General features: G+C 43.5%; 2 protein-coding genes across 2 annotated transcripts; one reads left to right on the top strand and one right to left on the bottom strand.

Annotated features, from left to right (window-relative positions):
• Nucleotides 1–4716: 4716 nt before the first annotated feature.
• On the bottom strand, nucleotides 4717–7568 carry LOC127307148 (protein TAB2 homolog, chloroplastic). The gene is made up of 3 exons (XM_051337852.2): nucleotides 6697–7568; nucleotides 6457–6600; nucleotides 4717–5150 (listed from the first exon to the last, which is right to left on the bottom strand). Exons 1-3 carry the CDS (start codon nucleotides 7460–7462, stop codon nucleotides 4891–4893), a joined length of 1170 nt encoding a protein of 389 aa, XP_051193812.1. The 5' UTR covers nucleotides 7463–7568; the 3' UTR covers nucleotides 4717–4890.
• Nucleotides 7569–7708: 140 nt separating this feature from the next.
• Nucleotides 7709–11892, top strand: LOC127307149 (uncharacterized). The gene is made up of 5 exons (XM_051337854.2): nucleotides 7709–7882; nucleotides 9501–9585; nucleotides 9981–10094; nucleotides 11257–11358; nucleotides 11622–11892. Exons 1-5 carry the CDS (start codon nucleotides 7767–7769, stop codon nucleotides 11664–11666), a joined length of 462 nt encoding a protein of 153 aa, XP_051193814.1. The 5' UTR covers nucleotides 7709–7766; the 3' UTR covers nucleotides 11667–11892.
• Nucleotides 11893–19056: the final 7164 nt, after the last annotated feature.

Below are 19056 nucleotides of genomic sequence, written 5' to 3'. Positions count from 1 at the left end.
TTTCCAACAAAATTGGTTTCATCTCAATCGGAGTTTGGAAACTTTGTCAAAGTTAAGTTCTTTCGAGAAAACTGCGTTTGAGGGGTTCTGGCTATTTCAACGCTGAAACCGGTGGTGCCGACTCTCCTGCCGGAATATCTCGGTGAGCCAAAATGGTTCCGGTTTCACCGGGACACGTTCCAGTACACTGTTTAGGCAAAAGCGGTTTCGTTCCGGTGAGCCGGTCTCGTTCCGGCGAGGGAACTGGCGTGCCGGTTTCAGAACCAGTCCAGCCTCGTGTGCTAGATATTTCCGGCGGTGGTTTCGGTCAGCCGGTTTGCTCGCCGGACCATTCCGGCGTGTGAACTGGCGGTGCCGGTTTTACCATCGGTACGGGTCATAGGAATTCCCCAAACGGCTAGTTTTCCCCCTTGGACTATAAATAGTCTTTCTTCCTCCTTAAGGAGGTAAGGTCAACCACACTATTTGCTCTCTCTCTCTCCTACTCCATTTTTGAACCTCAAAAGCTTGCTTCCTCTCTATCCCTCCTATGACTATTGCATCTTCTTGAGGGATTTGAAAGAGGAGATCTAGTACAATCTCCACCAATCAATTTCTCCTCTAAGTGAGGGAAAATCTTGAGATCTAGATCTTGTAGTCATTTGTTGATTCCTCCTTTGTTCTTCCTCTCTAGTTCCTCAAAGTATTTGTTGCTTTGGTGGAACTGGAGTGTGAAAGATTTGACCACCTTTGGTGTTCTTACTTTTGCATCCTTGCATAAGTGTTAAGCTCTCCATCACGATTCGTTCGAGTGAGAGACTGTGAGCTTGTTACGCTTGGAGGGGTGACCTCCTAGTTGGCTTGGCGGTTGGTGCTCCGGTGACCTCTTCGAAGAAGATTGTGAAGAGGCCCAAGATTCTTCTTCGTGGAGCTTGCCATCTTCGGAGTGGAGGAAAAGCTAGCCATAAGGGAAAGACCATTGTCCTTCGTGGTATTGGCTTGGAGAAGAAGGTGAGCATTCGTGGCGTCCGGGAGACCTTCGTGGTAGCCCGCATCTCTCCAACGTGACGTACCTCACCTTGTGTGGGGGAACACGGGAATACATCTCTGTCTCCGCATGGCTCGGTTATCCCTATACCTAACTTTACTTTCCTTGTTATAGCCATTGTGCTTGATGTACTTATATTTTGCTATCACTTGTGTGTTACATTTATCTTGTGCCTATCTAGCTTAGCTTGAGTTGTTGTTGTTGCACTTAGTTGAGCCTAGCATATTTAGGTTTTGTGCTTGTAAAATAAACGTTAGTTTAATTCCGTATTCTTACAAGCCAAATCTGTAATAGTTTTTAAAACGACTATTCACCCCCTCTAGGCGACATCTCGTCATTTCAGCGACGGGACATGGGCTAGGGTTTTTCCTAATCAAGAGAGAGTACCCAGGCTCGATGGAAGCTCGTTCTTGGACGTAAACAACTCAGATTGGTGAACGGAGGGAGTCGTCTCCCTCTTGTTATTAGGAAAGGGTGTAATTGAACTGTTGAATTTTTTAACCGTAGAAGCTGATCCTAGTGGAAGAACAACATGTGGAAGACATGCTAAAGAATAGATTAGTTGAATGATTATACAGCCAAAGAAGGCCGTATGTTTAACCATGCATTTTTCTCACTGACAGAAGATGCCCAGATAGTACATGTGAGTATGTGACACTGAAGAAATATGTTCTTTTATTCTGCATAACTGCTGACTAAATGGCTGTGGCACAAATATACCTACGTGCTATCTATTGTGGTTGCTTCCTAACTAAAAGTTCTCGAAATTATGGTTTAAAAAGCGTATAAATGCAACCAGAGTCAGATGTATTTTGCTCAAAATCATGCTTGAATTGTTCACATTAGTAGCTATTATTGGAGTGGAGATTTGGTGCACCTGAGGAAATTTGCGGATGTATATATATCAAAATTTGTCTTTTTTGTATAGCTCAAAATACGGCATATTTTACCCCGAAATTTCTACTGTACCATCGGAATGTGTATAGGTAAGCACGTATTAAATTTCAGAATTTTTCGGACTCTCAAAAATACTTTTTTTTGTGTGTAAAATCGGGAGCACTGGTGCTCATGTGTCAAAAACACTTTCCGCTAATATTGTCTTTGGAAAGCACACTTAGAAAGCTTCCATGATTTCGGGCCAGCCCAAAATCCCAAACGGCTTTCTATTTCTGAAAATCTAGGTTGATATAGTGTGATACATTTTGTCTTCTATGTCTGGAAACATATGTTCAGATGTCTGATCGTTTTATTTTGCCTCACATTGGAGCAGTATATGTCAATACAGAATTGGATCCAGAGATTTTATCCTATATTGCACATTTGCCTTCATTCTGTACCCATAAGTTAGAATTGTTAAATGCATAATACCTGCTGATAATGGTGTAGCTATCCTTTGATTATAGTTATGTTGATTGACTTTAACAGCAATGGTAGATATAATGGCAAAGTTACATTGATGTATAATGACAATGGGGTGGCTGCTGTTTTTGCGGGGATTTGAAAAGCTAGGATTGTTGCTTGCTTTAAAAACAAGCGGCCAGCTGAACCAAATTCTGTCATATACAACATCTCCCGCTGGATCCAACTCTTGAGTTCTTTGCAAGTGAAACAGGAAGAAAAGGAAAAGTTTGTGTTGTGCGCTAAGCTGCTGGAGCTGAGTGGCTGTGGACGTCTACAATTCAAACGGGAGTTGGGCAAGGTGGATTCCCAGAATAAGCTTTTGATTCGAGGATGTAGCAAGGAATATGGAGCTGGGGACAGAGAGCTGAAACTGCTAGAGATTCTACTGCATTCTCCTTGTTCTTTGTTTCCTTTAGTTTCTTCGTCTGAATCTGGCTTGTAATTCAAAAGGAAAAATTTGTGAGATTGTTGTGTTTTGGTGGAACATCTGTAGCTGCTTGGTTTCTTTAAATGAAATCGAGGGGAGACCTTTTTCTCTAAAAACAAACTAGTGCTTTAAGGGCTCATTTCATTGATATGATTTCTAAAATGAATGATACTAGAAAAAACACAAGATTAAAATATAATGCCCTCTTGAATTTTGTAGGATTAGCACCAATGATTGTTTGCCATAATCATAGATCTTAGGTTGTAACTTGATCAGCAGAAAACCTGTTGATGTTGCACCCACAAAGTATGAAACATGCCAAATGTCGGGAACTATCCGGGGAGAAGGCAGGAGCAGAAACAAGGAGAAGGATACAACAGAGAAAACAATGAAATTGTTGCCAAGAGGTTCTGTTCAAGTGAATGGAAATTTCCTTAAAATAGAGTATAGGGGGATCCATATAAAAAGTTCTAAACTATGTGAATCAAATGACACACATAGGAAAATTCCTAAACATGTGAATCCTCGAAACAAAGAACTTTCAAATCAGAAAGTCCCAAGTCAACATTTCCATTGTGCCATTGACTTCTGAAGCAGTTGAATTTCTATTTTGAATACAATAACAAACTGAAGGTTTCAGATAAATAACACTAAATTTCAGTCAGTGGTAGTGGTCCGGCTGCGCGTTCGGTTAATTCGGTTAATTCGGTTCGGTAAATACGGTTTTTCGGTAAAGATGGTTTTAATACTTCGGTAAATACGATTTTGTACGAGAATACGGTTCGGTTTCGGTAATAACCAATAACTTTCGGTTTGGTTTCGGTAATAACCAAACTAACCAAAGTTGACGCGATTTTTTGAACAGCCAACTTTTGGCATGAATTTTTTTTAATATCTGTGATTTTTTGGCATGACATTTTTTGTGTCATGTAATAGAAAATATTACATAAGAGATGTATAGTCACTGACTCACAAGATAATAAGAGAAGATATGTATTAATGTATAGTACGTACCAAATAAATAAATTCGTAGTGGTATAGCCTGACTTGTTTTTTATGTGCTAAAATCCGGCCACTACCAGTAGAACAATATCTTGCATTGACGAGACTATGATGTTCAGGTTTTCCTCTTCTGGTAACTAAGCACTTCAGGTCTGAACCACCAATTGCAATCAGACTATGACGCGCACGTGAAGCTGCTCGAGCCTGGATGAGTGGGTGCAGGGGGCGACCATCGATGGACTCGCAGGCGGACGACGCGCCGCGTGCTTGCCGTGGAGAGCGGAGGTGGACCTTCTGGACTTGGAGTTGGAGGTCGTCGTGGAATGGAAACAAAGGATGGAGGCATGGAGCGGTGGAGCCTAGGGGTGGGTGTCGTCGGACGACCGGAGATGTGAGAGGCAGATCGCTCGCCGCCAGCACCCAGAACCCAACACCAGCAGAACCTAGCTACAGCCTGGCCTGCAGCGGCTGTGCAAGCGAGGAGAGAAGGGACCTCTGCGGTTCTGCGGCTGCGCCTGTTAGACGACTAGGCCTTTGGAAAACTGGAGCGGGATGCTGGCATGTTGGGCGCGAGGCGCATTCGCGCATGGGCTGGACAACTTCGGTTATTTCGGTAAAAACCACGGTTTTTCGGTTTTTAACCGAATTAACTGAAAGACATATGGTTAGCACTTTTGCTAACCTTAACCTAACCACTAACTGGAAAAAACTGAATTTTAGTTACGGTTAGGTTTTTTTCGGTTCGGTTTTCAGTTTCAGTTCGGTTATGTGCAGCCGGAGGTAGTGGGGTACACATTCGTACGACTAACCACGACTCAAAAGCGCAGGCTACCATAACACAACAACCAGGAACTGGCACTAAACTTTAAATTATGGCCTTTCCTCTTCTTCTTTTTCAAGTAGTAACACCTCTGTGCAGTAATAAGTAATTAACGAACTAAAATAATACACCTTTGTATTGCAAAATCTGATGTTGGCACTACACATACTACGGTGATCTCAGTGGAAATCACAAAAACACATGCTACCCAGATCATACGGGCGGTGGGGGCAGGTCCAGCAGGAGCCAGAAACCAACACAACTATCAGAATTCAGGTTCTCTTGGATGGCCAGGAAGTGCAGGCCACCGCAGGCCTTCTTTGCCGCCTCCCACGCTTCTGCCTCCTGCGTCGTTGCAGCACTCTTCTGGTACCCGGCGTAGACATATCTGGTTGAAACCCCGGCTGACAAGACCAGGTTCGCTCTGCCTGTATCAACCTCCATTGAACAAATCTCTAAACCATTCATCCAAGCTGCAGGATTGAGAAAAAACAAAGGTCGATAAATTGCTTATCTTAAGACGATAAGGCCAGACACGGAAACTGGGCCATTGCACACCGGTTTAAATCGATTGATCGCCGTGATCAGAAATTCCATCAGATGCAACATGTGAAAAGTGGCACCCTTAGTTAAAATTGGTATGAGGACTGGATGTGTGTATATCGTGATGCAATGCTTATTTCTTGGTATAATTGCTATGCCCAAAACATCCCACTGAATGTTAGTATCAACTCTTCAAAATAATTCCACATCCCATCCCACCCCTAATTAATTCTGTTGGCCTTAATTATATCAAATCATTTGTATACAAGAAAATGTACTGTGACCGATTGTAAGCACTAAGCAGGGATCACAATTTCAACGAAATATAACCAAAATTTGGACAAGATTCAAAAAAAATTAAGATCAGATTTAAATTAGGTCAAATTTTATTAAAATTACGCAACTTTTGATAGACCAAATTCCACAAGAATTTACAAAATTTCAGAAATTTTGGCGAGGCTTGAAATTTTTCTTTCACCGAATTTTAAACCATTCTCGTGAGCATATAAATGATTTCTCGTTTTCACATGATCATACCTCTCATGTAAGAGAAAAGAGAGTACATATTTCATTATTTTTCGAGAAAGTGCAAAAGCTTTATGCCTCGATGCTTTGTAAATATTTCACTCTAGATGGCTAAATCTTTTCAAAAGAGAGCTACCTTTATCCTACAGCCGAACTTGTAAACTTCTATAACTTCCCAGTAAGATATGGCATATGCCAGGCACCAGACTTACCTAGGAATAATACTAGTGTACAGAGTACATACTAATCCCATACCTAATCTTGATAGTAAGTTGAACCTTTTTTTTGCTATAAATAATAATTTATCCCAATGTGTATATCTGTATGTCGGAGTGCATCTCATGATGCAGAAGAGACTGGAAAACATTTATATTTCTTTGCCTTGATTTTGTGTGCGGAATACAGAGAAAAATTCATGTGTAAGAAGAAAAGTTATTCTTCTAGCAAAAACAGCATTTACCCAGCATCCTACATGGCCCGAGCTACAACTCTTACAACTAGAGATGGTATATATGAATCCTTTGTACAAGCAAATACAGCACTGACGACAGAAATCCCTTGGCATACTTAAAATCTGTCGTATCAGAACTGAATTTTCTGCGCATACGTTGCTCGTTTAGCATTGTGATACTACAAAGCATCAACATCTAATTAGTTGTTTCGGCTAGTAATCTTGCCTCAGTTGTTTGCAATTCAGTATAAGAAACTTACCGGCCAGAGGCCTGGCGCGCGAAGATTCCACGGCAACTCCAGGGACTAGCGTGGTTTCGTCAAGCTCAAACCCCAAGAGGTCCAAATCGAGCCCCGCCCCAAAGGCGTACCTCCTCTCCAGCAACTCCACCTCCTCCCTCACATCTGATTAACGGGTGCACACGATCAGCAAGAAACAATGCAGAGACGGAGTACAAAGTGTGACAATAGAACTGCATCGGCTGGCAATTCAGCACTGACCGGAGAAGGGGAGCTGCACGAAGGCCCACTTGTCGCCGAAGAGGTTATCCGGTAGGTTGGATGCGAAGGGGTTGTCGAGCGTGAGCAGCGGCTTGGTGCCCTTCTGGAAGCCCGGGTGGCGGCTGTACACGGTCTCGTACCGCTCCTCGAGCCAGAGCAGCAGGGAGACGCATCGTCTGCTGGGCACGGCCTTGACCCCGAGCTCGTTGCAGGCGCGGGAGATGATGGTCTGCATCTGCGACCGGAAGAAGCGGGCGCGGTCCGGGAGCGGCACGCCGAGGGAGGATGCGACGGAGGCGAGCGCGTCGCGGAGGGTGACGCTGTTGATGGAGGTGTTGGGGAAGAAGCGGGTGAACTGGAGGGAGAGCGTGGCGTCGCAGACCACCAGCTCCCACACCTTCTTGCCCCTGGCGTCCAGGATGGGGCGCGAGCAGAAGTCCACCTCCCACTCCCGGATCCCCTCCGCGTCCGCGTCCGGGTCCAGGTAGCACACCTCCGCCAGCGGGTCCACATCGTCCTCCTCCTCATTCGTCACGGGCGGCTCCTCTTCGTCCTCGACGGTGTCGGCCGTGGGGCTCTCGGAGGAGATGGACCGGCACGGCCTCGGCGACGGCGAGGTGGCCGGAACGGCGAGGCGGCCGTAGTGCGCGTGGGGCCGCGCGACGGAGAAGGAGGCGGAGCCTGGTTTCCCCGGAGGGTTCGGCAGGTGGAGGCTCCGGCGGAAGGAGATGCCGTGGCCGGCGACGATGGCAGTGGCGGTGGTCATGGCGCGCGACGCGTCCCCCCACGGCCACACACAGAAGGTAACGTTGGTGGTGTCCGTCCGTCGTGGCGCGCCAGTTCAGTTCAGCTCAGCTCACACAAGGCGAGGCGAAGCAAGCAAAATCGGCTCGTGCCGACTCAGCGATGGGCCGGCCTAAGCCCACGTAGGTAGGTCCAAAGAAAAAGCCTGCGTGGAGTCGGATAACTACGACGCGGAGTGAAAGGAGAAAACTAGAGGGTGGAAGACGACGGCTGCTGGAGTCCATAAAAAATAGGAGGGGAAGAGAGGCGGGTGCTGGGCAGCGAGAATGGCGTGCTCTCCCTCTCCCCGGCTGCTCCACCGGACGTCGGTTGCTGCTGCTTCTTCCTCGTCTCCGGTCCTCTCGGCCGGGCATGTGTGCTCGGCGGCTCCGTCCACGTTCGGGTATGCCTCTTCCTACTTGGTGTGTCCATCGATTCCGCTCACTCTTGCTCTGCTCTACTCTGCTTGGGAAATTTCATGGTCTAGGTGCTGTTCATGTCTACTTCCTGCTCCACTGAAGTCGGGAGTGAGGTGCTTCGTGACACCACCGTCCGTTCCATTCAGTTGTGGATGTTGTGGTCGTTGCGGTGGTTAGCCCACGAGGAAATCGTGTGGTGTCTTCCAATTGCTCTGCGTGCATTTCGGATTAAATTTATGAGTATCCGATGCTATTGATTTTTGTGGAAGAAAAAAAAACGATAAAAACGAATGTCATCTTCATCTTGCCAATTACCAAGACTACTCATTGGCATCTCAAATAAACACCGTCAGGGGAATAGCATTTTTTCACTTCATAACATTAAGGGAATGCAAACCATAAGTCTAGTATTCTGTATTCCATGATCATCACATTAGATGCTGATTTGCTGAAGCACATCCTGAGCCTGCTAAACGCCTTGCCCACTACTTGTCTTAGCCTTGTTGCGCCTTCGTGTATTAACTTTCTTTGGTGTACCATCTGTAAAAGAGCCCACCAATGAACCTATTGACAAATATAATAGTACAGTAATTCTGCAGTAGTAGGACTATTAGGTATTCCGACTAAAAGCCTGTTCTATTTTTTATTTTCCCTAGTGCCCAAACAATAGGTTCATACAACAATAACCCAAAGTTTTTTTTCTTTTTTTCGAAATGGGGGAAATATCGCCTCAGCTTCTGCATCCAAAGGATGCACACGGCTTTTAAACTCTAAGCAACCTTACTATACCTACAGTGGGATGAAGAGGGTGACAATACACCAACTCAAATCATCCAAAACTAAATGCCTTCTCAGACCGCCCAATAGCAGGTGAGAAACACATCCAGTCAAGCAGACTCTCAGCGCACGCCAACGCACCACAGGAGTTGCTCCCGCCGTCTTCCTCGACTCCATCTTCAAGAGAGATCAACGCATTAACCTTGCAAGACCTGCTGTCGATGCCACCATGACGCCAGACGGCTCCACCCTCCTGCACGTATATATCATCCCGCATCTATCGTCGATACCCTGCAGCACCATGCCACTGAGACTAAAGTATTGCACAATTACATAGAGCGGCCAATTCCTTTTTCGACTATGAAGTAAATCACGTTATATGTGTGCTTTAGAGTAGACTGTTCGGTTTACATCTCACGGTAAAAACACAAGGGATGGCATACCAGTTATACTTTGCAAAAGGGCAACAAACATTACATGGTCGATGGGTAGTTCGCCTTTTCGAAGAAGACATTAGATAGTTGGTTGATTTGTTCTCCATAGAAAACAAGCTTTTTTTGCGAAATTAGAAAACAAGCTTCTAGCATTCCGTTCCCATTCTTCCTTCAACAAGTTTTCTTCTAGCATTGGGTCTGTCCTTATCATCTAGAAGTTTTGATCTTGCTGAGTTTAAGTGTCCACGTAAACTAATGTGGATAAGGTGGGCATAGTTAGTTAATTGTATCAGTGCTCAAATGAATGTTTTCTCGATGTGTTTTAGTTTAACATCAGCAACAGTTCCACCAAATTTGCTGATATTTCAGTTATACACCTTTTTATTTGTAGATGGACCATCCAATACAAGCAACCAGGACATAAATTATATGGAAGAAGCCATGCCCCGAGCTTCCTGGCACTTGCTAGTGCAGATGTATGATTCTGGCTTTCTTTCTAGGCCGTTACTTTTGGGGTCTGAATTTGTTCTGAGTTTGGTAGGTCTACACAACATAGGTTAACAGTGAAGAAACAGAAACTTTCACTTTTAGAATGCAACTTTACATACTTCTGAATTTGTTTGAGTATGCTCATTTCCTTTCTTTCATATCAACTGTTATATAATTTTTTTTTGAAGGAACTGTTATATAAATTTTAGCATGATGATTTGTCTTATGTCCCAATTAGGATGCCATATCAGTGTCTTGGTCTAGAAATTCTGTCATCCTCTAAATGAGATCCTGGGAAAAAAATAGTAGCTTCTTTATTATAGTCACCACCTTCTTTATTATTGTTTGGTAGCTAAATGGATGCTGAACTCAAATGAACCAGGCACCACAAGGCAAGAGAAGTTCAGGTGAGAACGTGGTAATGGTTGATCCACTTGAAGCTAAGCGCTTAGCAGCGAAACAAATGCAAGAAATTCGTGCCAGAGAAAAGTTGAAGGTGCATTATTTCTGTCTTGTACTTCCACTAGATCAAATCACCTCTAAAGGAATAAAAAAATCTTTGTGTTACCCATCACATATATGTAGGCATACAAACAGGAGTTATTCCTACTATACATCCAACTGTCTATGCAGATCAAGGATTGGTCAAATGATGGAAACCGTATCCCTAGAAGTCTAGAACTCTGTAGAGGAACTTCTAGAGGATATATGCTAACGAAATTATTGCTTATCAGTTGGAATCAGAACATGACTTTTCTCTAGACATACGAGGTTCTGAGTTTTTTCTCAGTTCGCCAATTTTATGTCTACTTTCATCTGTCAACCAAAATGATGGTGTGTCACAAAGTGGAGGAACCTACATAATACTACTTCTGTTTCAAATAATAAGGCTTATAGTTTTTTCGAAAAGTCAAACTACATAAAGTTTGACCAAGTTTTTAGGAAAAAATGTTAATATGTACTCCGAACTCAACACCGCTAGAGTTATCATGAAATATATTTTTATATGATATCTACATATCGTGGTTCTTCATAGTTTTTTCTAAAAGTTTGGTCAAACTTTACTTAGCTTGACTTTTCCAAAAATATATAGGCCTTATTCTATGAAACAGAGGAAAGTGTGGATTCAAATTTAGTCTTGCTAATTGCAATGCTTCAGTGCTTTAGGGATACATATTTTATTTTCATACATATAGTGTTTTTGCATTGCACTTGTGCCAAGAGGTCCTGGGTTCGACGCAGCCTCTCTGCATTGCACTTTGCAGGGTAAGGCTTGCCTCTATAATCCTTGCCCAGACCCCACCTAGTGTGAGAGCTTCTAGCACTGGGTATGTCCTTATATATAGTCTCTTATCATGATCTTGTCGTTCGTCCTCTTTCCTTGAGTATAGGGTCACTCCCTAGTTCATTTTGTGTAGGTGCAACAGTGGGAGACTTTCCACTGCAATTTTATGTTAATATCAAACAAGAAGTTATTTACAAAGGGAGTTACAGTATATATTGATTATTTACAAAGCTTTCTAATTCATTACCATGATCTGTATTACTCCAGAGGAACCCATCCTTTGTATGGCCCTTTGAATTGCACAATCAATACATGATGCTACTTTGTATGTTGTCAACATTTTTTTACCAAATCATAATTGTCTGTTTTGCAGAACCGTCGTCAAGCAGAAGCTATTAATGGTGCATTGGCAGTGTTAGGACTGACTGCAGCACTAGTATTGGAAGGTCGCACAGGAAACGGCATCTTGGGACAGGTACATAAGTTGATTATAAAGAGAAAGTTCGTCTTATAATTTCCTAAATATAAGAAATTTTGGGGGTTCAAATTGAACTCCCAAAACATCTTATATTTAGGTACGGAGGGAGTAGTATTCAAGAACCGAAAGAACTTATTTGCTGCCTGAGAATGCTACAACAAATTATTGTTTTGTGTACTATAGAACACCACATTTGCCTGAGAACGTTAAGATAATCGTTCTACCCTACTAATATGTGTTCTTGTTTTCCACTTCTGCAGCTAGCAGGATATCTAGCGGCTTTATCTAGTTTATTTGGGCAATAACATATCACCATCGAATAATCTTGTAACATTCCTCGACTAGGACAGCTCTGAATCTTACGTGCTGGATCCAACCAATTTTCATAGCTAACCCAAGCTGGCTGCCTGGCTGTACACAATAAGATCTATATGTCCAATGATCTACTCGGCTATATTTTCCTGGCCTGAAAACCAAACATTGTATTCATATTTTTTCCCATGTACTTATATTCAACATCTTCTTTTTTCCTTTGGAACATTGTACTAACTTTTCATGATGCTATTTAGCAGGTCAAGAGTAGTTCGATCCCCGTGTCATATACTACGAGTTCAGGCAAACACCCTTAAACTTTCTGCCCAGTGTAGTTGGTGTCACTGTGTTAATTTTGGTACGACAAGTATAAATCAGGTTCATGATGTTGCTTCAGTACAAGTACGATTGTTTGCATTTTGATTGGTTAGGCAAAGAGGCCTATATTGCATATACGTTTTTGCAAAAGTCAAATGATATGAAGAACTTTGACCAAGTTTTTGCATATAAGTTTTTGCAAAAGTCAAAGAGAAAGTACCAAATGAAAATATATATCATAATGAACCTAATGTTATTTTTCCTGAAAAGAGGAACGTAGCCCCCCCCCGATGAGGGATCACCTCGCCAATGTCTACGTATTGTAGACTTGGGTTTCGGGAGAGAGCGACGATGGAGATTTCGGGAACGAGATTAGGCACACGATGTACCCAGCTTCGGGTCCCCTCGGTGGAGGATCCCTACGTGCTGCTAGCAATCCAGTATATGATCATATGTATGTTTACAGGGTGCCGCCGTAGGCGGAGTTATGGTGTCTATCTGTTGTCTATCTGTTCTCTACTCTTATCGGGTGTCCTGGCTGGCTTTATATATGCAACCAGCCTAGGGTTTTACAAGAGTTCTAGTCGACTACTTCGGGTTGCTTTGTTGGGCCTTCTCCATATTGGGCTGAGCTAGGTATACTAATAATGGGTACCCGAAGGGTGCCCATGTCAGTAGCCCCCGAGTGTCTAGGGAAGTCGAAGACTTGCGTAGAGACTCCAAACATAACCATCTCCGAAGTCGAAGAAATACAAGGCGAGTTCCATGTCGTAGATCATGTGTAGCGTAGATGATGTCTCGAAATTATTTTTCTATCGGGTGCGCGACCAGCGCTCCCGATGGGAGTAGACCCCGAGTCTATGGGCAAGTGCTTGCACTTGGACATAGACTCAAGTTGTCTACTCGATGAAGAACTTGACTGTACTTTTGAGCGCAGCCCCTCTTTTTATCGACTCGTGTTAGAGGACTTAATGAAATCCAGCGCTCCTGATGGGAGTAGGCTCCACTCAAGTCGCAGAGACGAGTTGAGTCTACAAACCTTTATATATTTATCTGCAAGATAAAAACACGAAAAGTCAAGTCGAGTAAACTATTTTGCTATCCTGTCTTATTTTGATATACATTTTTCTTCATGAAGCCGAAGCTTTGGGTAAACAACTTTGCTATATTTATTTGAGTCGCAGAATAAGATGAAATCGGATGAAATCTCCAGACTTCATTTCTTTCTTTATCATATATTTCGAGTGTACGGAGACACTATATTTTTCTCGACTTCTATATTGCACAGGGATATTGGTAAATAGGGCTGGTTCATCCGAAAGCTCGGGTACCAGTTAATGCATTTGTGGCAATCCGTATAAACCTACTTCAAACTCGCGTCCCCGGACACAAATTCGGGATACTGGCGTAATTCGACATGTGCCACTTAAGGTCTTACCAGATGCCAAATTCCAGTCATGTTTTATCGGGTACCTAACACGTCCGTTAGGATTTTTCTTCGTATCTGTTGATACGGAAAAAAATAGCAAAGCGCTGTCAGAGGCGGTGCCACGCCGCGCAGGACGGATCATGGGGACTTACCTTTGCAAAGTATTGCGGCATTTAGAGATTAATTCGCGACTGGGGCGCTCTGAGAATATATTGTCGAGTACCTTTTGTTCGGCTAATGGAATGCTCTATTTCTTCGGGTTGAACCGTTTTTCCGGGTTCCTATCTTTTGTCGAATAGGATCTTGAAGCTCCTTCTGTATTGACTTGCTATATTGATTTTATTTCTTCGGGTGCGCGACCAGCACTCCCGATGGGAGTAGCCCCCGAGGCTACAGGCGAGTGTTTGGATTTGGGTGTAGGCTCAACTTTCTTTATCGACTTCCTTGAAATATGCTTTTCATCAAATATGCGACTGAAATAAATGATGAGTATATAGACTCGAAGATTTTTCCATTCTCTTTTTTTTGTCGGGTTCCTCCTTGAAGAAAATTTCTTCGGGTCCTCCTTGAGGAAAATTCTTCAGGTCCTCCTCTCTTGAAGACAATTTTGTCGGGTCCTCCCTGAAGAAGATTTCGTCGGGTTCTCTCTTGAAGACAATTACGTCGGGTTCCTTTGAAGATAATTTCATTGGTGCAGTTCTTCTTTTGTCAACCTGAGATGTAGGTTGAAGAAGTATGGCACAGCCCCCGAGTGTCGGGTACGGTGAAAGTAAATGATAATCAACTTTATGTAAAACAAAGAAACACTTAGCTTATTGGGCACGACAAAGTCGATGCGATGAAGTTTTCGAGTGCAAAGAAGAAGTCGAGCCGAAGTAGAAACCACCAAATAACGAAAGGAGATGCCGCCATATTATTGATGAAGAAATAGCCAAACCCCCGAGCACTGCTGGGGTGATGTCATGATTGTTGCTTAGACGTCGTGTCACAGTTGTTACTCGGGGCGAAGTCGTTTTCGAGCCCCCGAGTATTATCCGTGTCGCCGAAAGAAGGCCATTAAGGATGAAGTACTGAAGATGAGGTCCGAGATGAAGTACTTGAGATGAATCCATATTAAAGATTACACCATCAAATATGAATCATATATTGAAGATGAATCCGCCGATATCATAGAGGATGAATCCATTGATCCGAAGAATCCAGTAATAACCATAGAAGATGAATTTGCTGATATCATCGAGGATGAATCCATTGACCCGAAGAATCCAGCAATAACCATAGAAGATAAATCCACTGACCCCGAAATACATCGGGTAGTATTATATTAGAGAAAACCAATGATAACCTTATAAGATGAATCCACTCATCCGGAAGTGCCCCGGGTAGTATTATATAATAAGAAATCAATGATAACCATATAGATGAACCCATTGAACCGGGTATAAAAATCCACTAAACCGAAGAAAATATTGATCCGGAGAAGATATATCCACTGAGCCGAAGAAAATAAATCCACGAGTAATCTGGTGTATTTGTGGTAACAATATAATGGCGCAGCCCCAAGTGTCGGGTGTATTTACTATAGCATTTGTAATGGCACACCCCCCGAGTATTCGGGTGTGGCGAAAGTAAATAATAATTAAATCTCGGAAGAGGGACACTTAGCTTTTTTATCGGGTCCGACGGAGTCGTCGCTGAAGCAGGTCGTGCGACGGACGTAGTCGATGAGGTTGCGTGGTGCCTGGTCGGGAGTAGTCGATCTAGTCGCGTGACGTTCGTCCAGAAGTAGTCGATGTGGCAGGCGCAGTCGATGAAGAGGACACAGTTGATGCAGTGGAACCGCGGCGGGTTATCACCCGAGTGTATTGAGTCCACAATGTCAAATCCGTGACAGGCGAGCCCCCAAGCATGGCAGATGCATGATGTCGAGTGCGCAACGGTGGGCGCGTGATGGCGAACGGGGTCGACACAGCTAAGTAATCGAAGCTTGTTCCCGATCTGCAGTTATATTACGGCGCAAAAAACTGTGCGCAAATAATAGTACGAGCCGAAAAATAAATTTTGCGTAATTAAAAATATAGCACCTGATAATCTTGCGCACTAGCAGGTTCGTGCTGGCAAATTCACGACGGACAAGTTCAGGAGAGTCGTCGTTTGCAAATAAATCTGAAATTTCTTGCAAAAAATTTCAGAGCAAATATTTATCTATATTTTTCTACACAATGAATTTTCTTGCTAGAGATTAGATTGTGTGTTGTTTGCCTTTGTTAGATGAATAATTGTCTAATCAAAGACCAAATACTACAAATTGGAAGTACGTATAAAAAACAACAATAGAAATACTTAGCTTTTTGTTTTCCAGAGAGAACACAACAATCGGATCTTAGAACTCGTGAAGCATCATGTCCGCCTGTTGTTGTTGCATATTTCCTGACGAAACTTTCTCGGGACTTGCTCCTCCTCTATTTTTCTTTTTCTTTCTAGATTCATGAGACCTCTACGTGAAGAACGCGAGAGACAGCGCGATACGATAGCTGCTTTTCTTGCGGGTTTATGTCCAGGGAATAGCAGTCGAGATAGGCGTCCCGATCGCGTAGGCTTCTTCTTCACGCTCGATGACGGATATATGGATCTCGACTTCTTTTTCTCGACTTCAATCTTGCTCATGAAGTTGCTGATGAATTAGACGGATCCCGCCCGGATGACAAAATTCAGTCATCGCGATTCCCACAGACGGCGCCAATTGACGAGGGATCACCTCGCCAATGCCTACGTATTGTAGACTTGGGTTTCGGGAGAGAGCGGCGATGGAGATTCCGGGAACGAGATTAGGCACACGACGTACCCAGCTTCGGGTCCCCTCGGTGGAGGATCCGTACGTGCTGCTAGCAATCCAGTATATGATCATATGTATGTTTACAGGGTGCCGCCGTAGGCGGAGTTATGGTGTCTATCTGTTGTCTATCTGTTCTCTACTCTTATCGGGTGCCCTGGCTGACTTTATATATGCAACTAGCCTACGGTTTTACAAGAATCCTAGTCGACTACTTCTTCGGGTTGCCTTGTTGGGCCTTCTCCATATTGGGCCGAGCCAGGTATACTAATAATGGGTACCCGAAGGTTATGCCCATGTCACCCCCCATCAATCGATGCACACATCTAGATTTATTGTACAATTTTAAGGTTTAAAGTTTACATGTCACGGGTCATTCAGATGCATTCGTTGTCGCCGTTGGGCTGAGGTTGTGGGGCACTCTTCGTTGCGGGTGTTGGTGCCGTCAAGGTCCCCTTTTGGATGTTGCGAGGATCCCAATGCTAGCGCCAATTTGGACTCTCCCTTGAAGTCATTTGCACATGTTTACCTATCATTGCAACTAGCCAACATCTTTCTGATAACATGATAGTGGACGAAATGCTCAAGAAAAAGTTGATAATCAACTTCAATCCTAGTTAGTTATACAACAAACTCAAAATTTCTTCATGATCTTACTAAACAAACATGCTCATATATGAAACATACATTTAAGTAAAAATACAACCATGCATATCATACATACAAGCTTCAGGAACAACATTGGCATACATATCCATCACATAAACATGCATAAAAGCCTGAAAAAACATCATTGATATGCACATCTAAGAATTACACATGCATTGAAGCTCAGAAACATCAGCGGGCAAATTACCATGTAAGCATGCATACAAGCCTCACATATCCAGTATTGAGTTCACATGGTTAGAGTTTGCTTACACCAACCATTGACATGGACAAAGACAACCAAATGTAACACAACTCACCTGAGAGGAAGACGACTGAAAATAACACTCCTTACTACCAAGCATCACCCCTCAGAGAGAAGGATACCACTTGCCTAGTCATTGGTGATATGTGGTTGAGCCGATGCTGAAGAGGTGAGAACTCAAGAGAGGGATAGACGCAAAATGGTGGAGAAAGTGAGCGGTGAGATGAGATGGGGCACACAGGGGATAGCTCGGCGGGAGGAGGAACCCTATTTCCAATTTCTCACGTGCGTTGCAATGCTAGACCTTGCGTCATTGCACCCATTTTTTCTCACCAGCCAACCTTGTGCCTATGCAGCCTAGTTCGCTAGAAATAGATGGATCGAGCTTATCTAGTGGGCCTAGGTGAAGGGTGATTTTAAGTTCAGGCAGCATGCGAGTCTAACCTAACCCTTCATAGAAGTGACTAGTAGACACTAAAAAATTTCATCTAGCGGGCCTGAGCAGACAACCAAACATGACTTTTATGGCTCTTCTACGAAGCGAAGTTGATTTTTTTAATTGATAGAAAAGGGGGAAAAGGTTACACGATTTATTTTGGTCAGGTACTAAAAGGAACTTTTTTCTTCGATAAACGGCGTGTTATTACTCAAAAGATTTAAACATTACACCCGGCCTCTCCATAGGTAGGATGCACACAGCCGTTCAACAGTCCAAAGTTTGAAAACGCATCAACTCCTATGGTGATGGTGGTCCAATCATTAGATTATGCTTCCACCCATGTTGGATAATAAAATCCCTCTCCTCGATGCCAAGTACCGCAAGTGCAACACCTTGTAGTTTCGCACACATACGATGCTCAACGATGCTCCCGTCTCCGATTCAACGAAGTTACGGAAGTAGATCTTCTGGATCCGGATCCCGGCAGCGCTCCCACGCATCAGATGGAGTTATTCCCGCCCTGCATAGTTCTTCGGGGAACCGCGAGGAGTCGAAAACTAGAGAGAGAAAATACTCTATTTTATTGTGTTTTTATTTTGCTCCAAAGATGCACTATATAGGGAAAAAATAGAGGCTAAAAAAATTCTCTCTCCTAGAAAATGTGGGACTAAAAAAGCGAAACAGGGGAGCTGGCCGACCGGTCGACCGAGCCACGCACCTCCCTGGCCGTGCGGCCATCGGATGGGCCGGACCTTTGGCTGGCCAGTTCCCTTTCCTCTTTCCCCTCCCCCCCCCCCCCCTTTTTTTTTATTATGGCTCCTCCAGGGAGCCTAATAAAATAGGATGTCCTTTTTAATTAAAATGAAAATCATATTTTATATAATTAAATATATTTTAATATATTGATTCATCCAATCAAATATTAAACATATCTTTAATTGCCATTAGTTCGAGACGCCACTGAACTATTCTGAACGCCTTTCGGATTTCACCGGAATTCTATTCCAGGTATCTCTCTCAACTCCGATGAATCCAAAACATTCTTTTAGTTTAGTTGAACCCTTAAGTGTGTTTCCCTATGGTTCTAAAATAACACAGATATGATCGAGACACTTCTCCGATGAATGATCACCGGGGTGTTCTGGAGAACAATAGTGACCAATATGTACTCTACGAAGATGTTAACGTCGTTTGAACCATTACGTCGTATCTCGTTCCCTTTGTTAGTCCGATACCGACACTCGTCCGAGACCTGATCATCGGTATCACGATACCTAGTTCGATCTCGTTACTGACAAGGCTATTCAACTCGTTCCATTCAATTCAATCCTCATGACCTAGTCATGTGTTGCAACTTGGATGTAATCTCACCCAGTGGGCCCAGAGTATCTTCCGTCATGCGGATGAACAAATTTCGCTCTTGATCTAGTCGCTTCTACCATCCCATTGGA

This window comes from Lolium perenne, chromosome 6 (genome assembly GCF_019359855.2).
Source record: "Lolium perenne isolate Kyuss_39 chromosome 6, Kyuss_2.0, whole genome shotgun sequence".
In the NCBI taxonomy this organism is placed as follows: Eukaryota; Viridiplantae; Streptophyta; class Magnoliopsida; order Poales; family Poaceae; genus Lolium; species Lolium perenne.
This window is presented reverse-complemented; position numbering and strand designations above follow the sequence as displayed.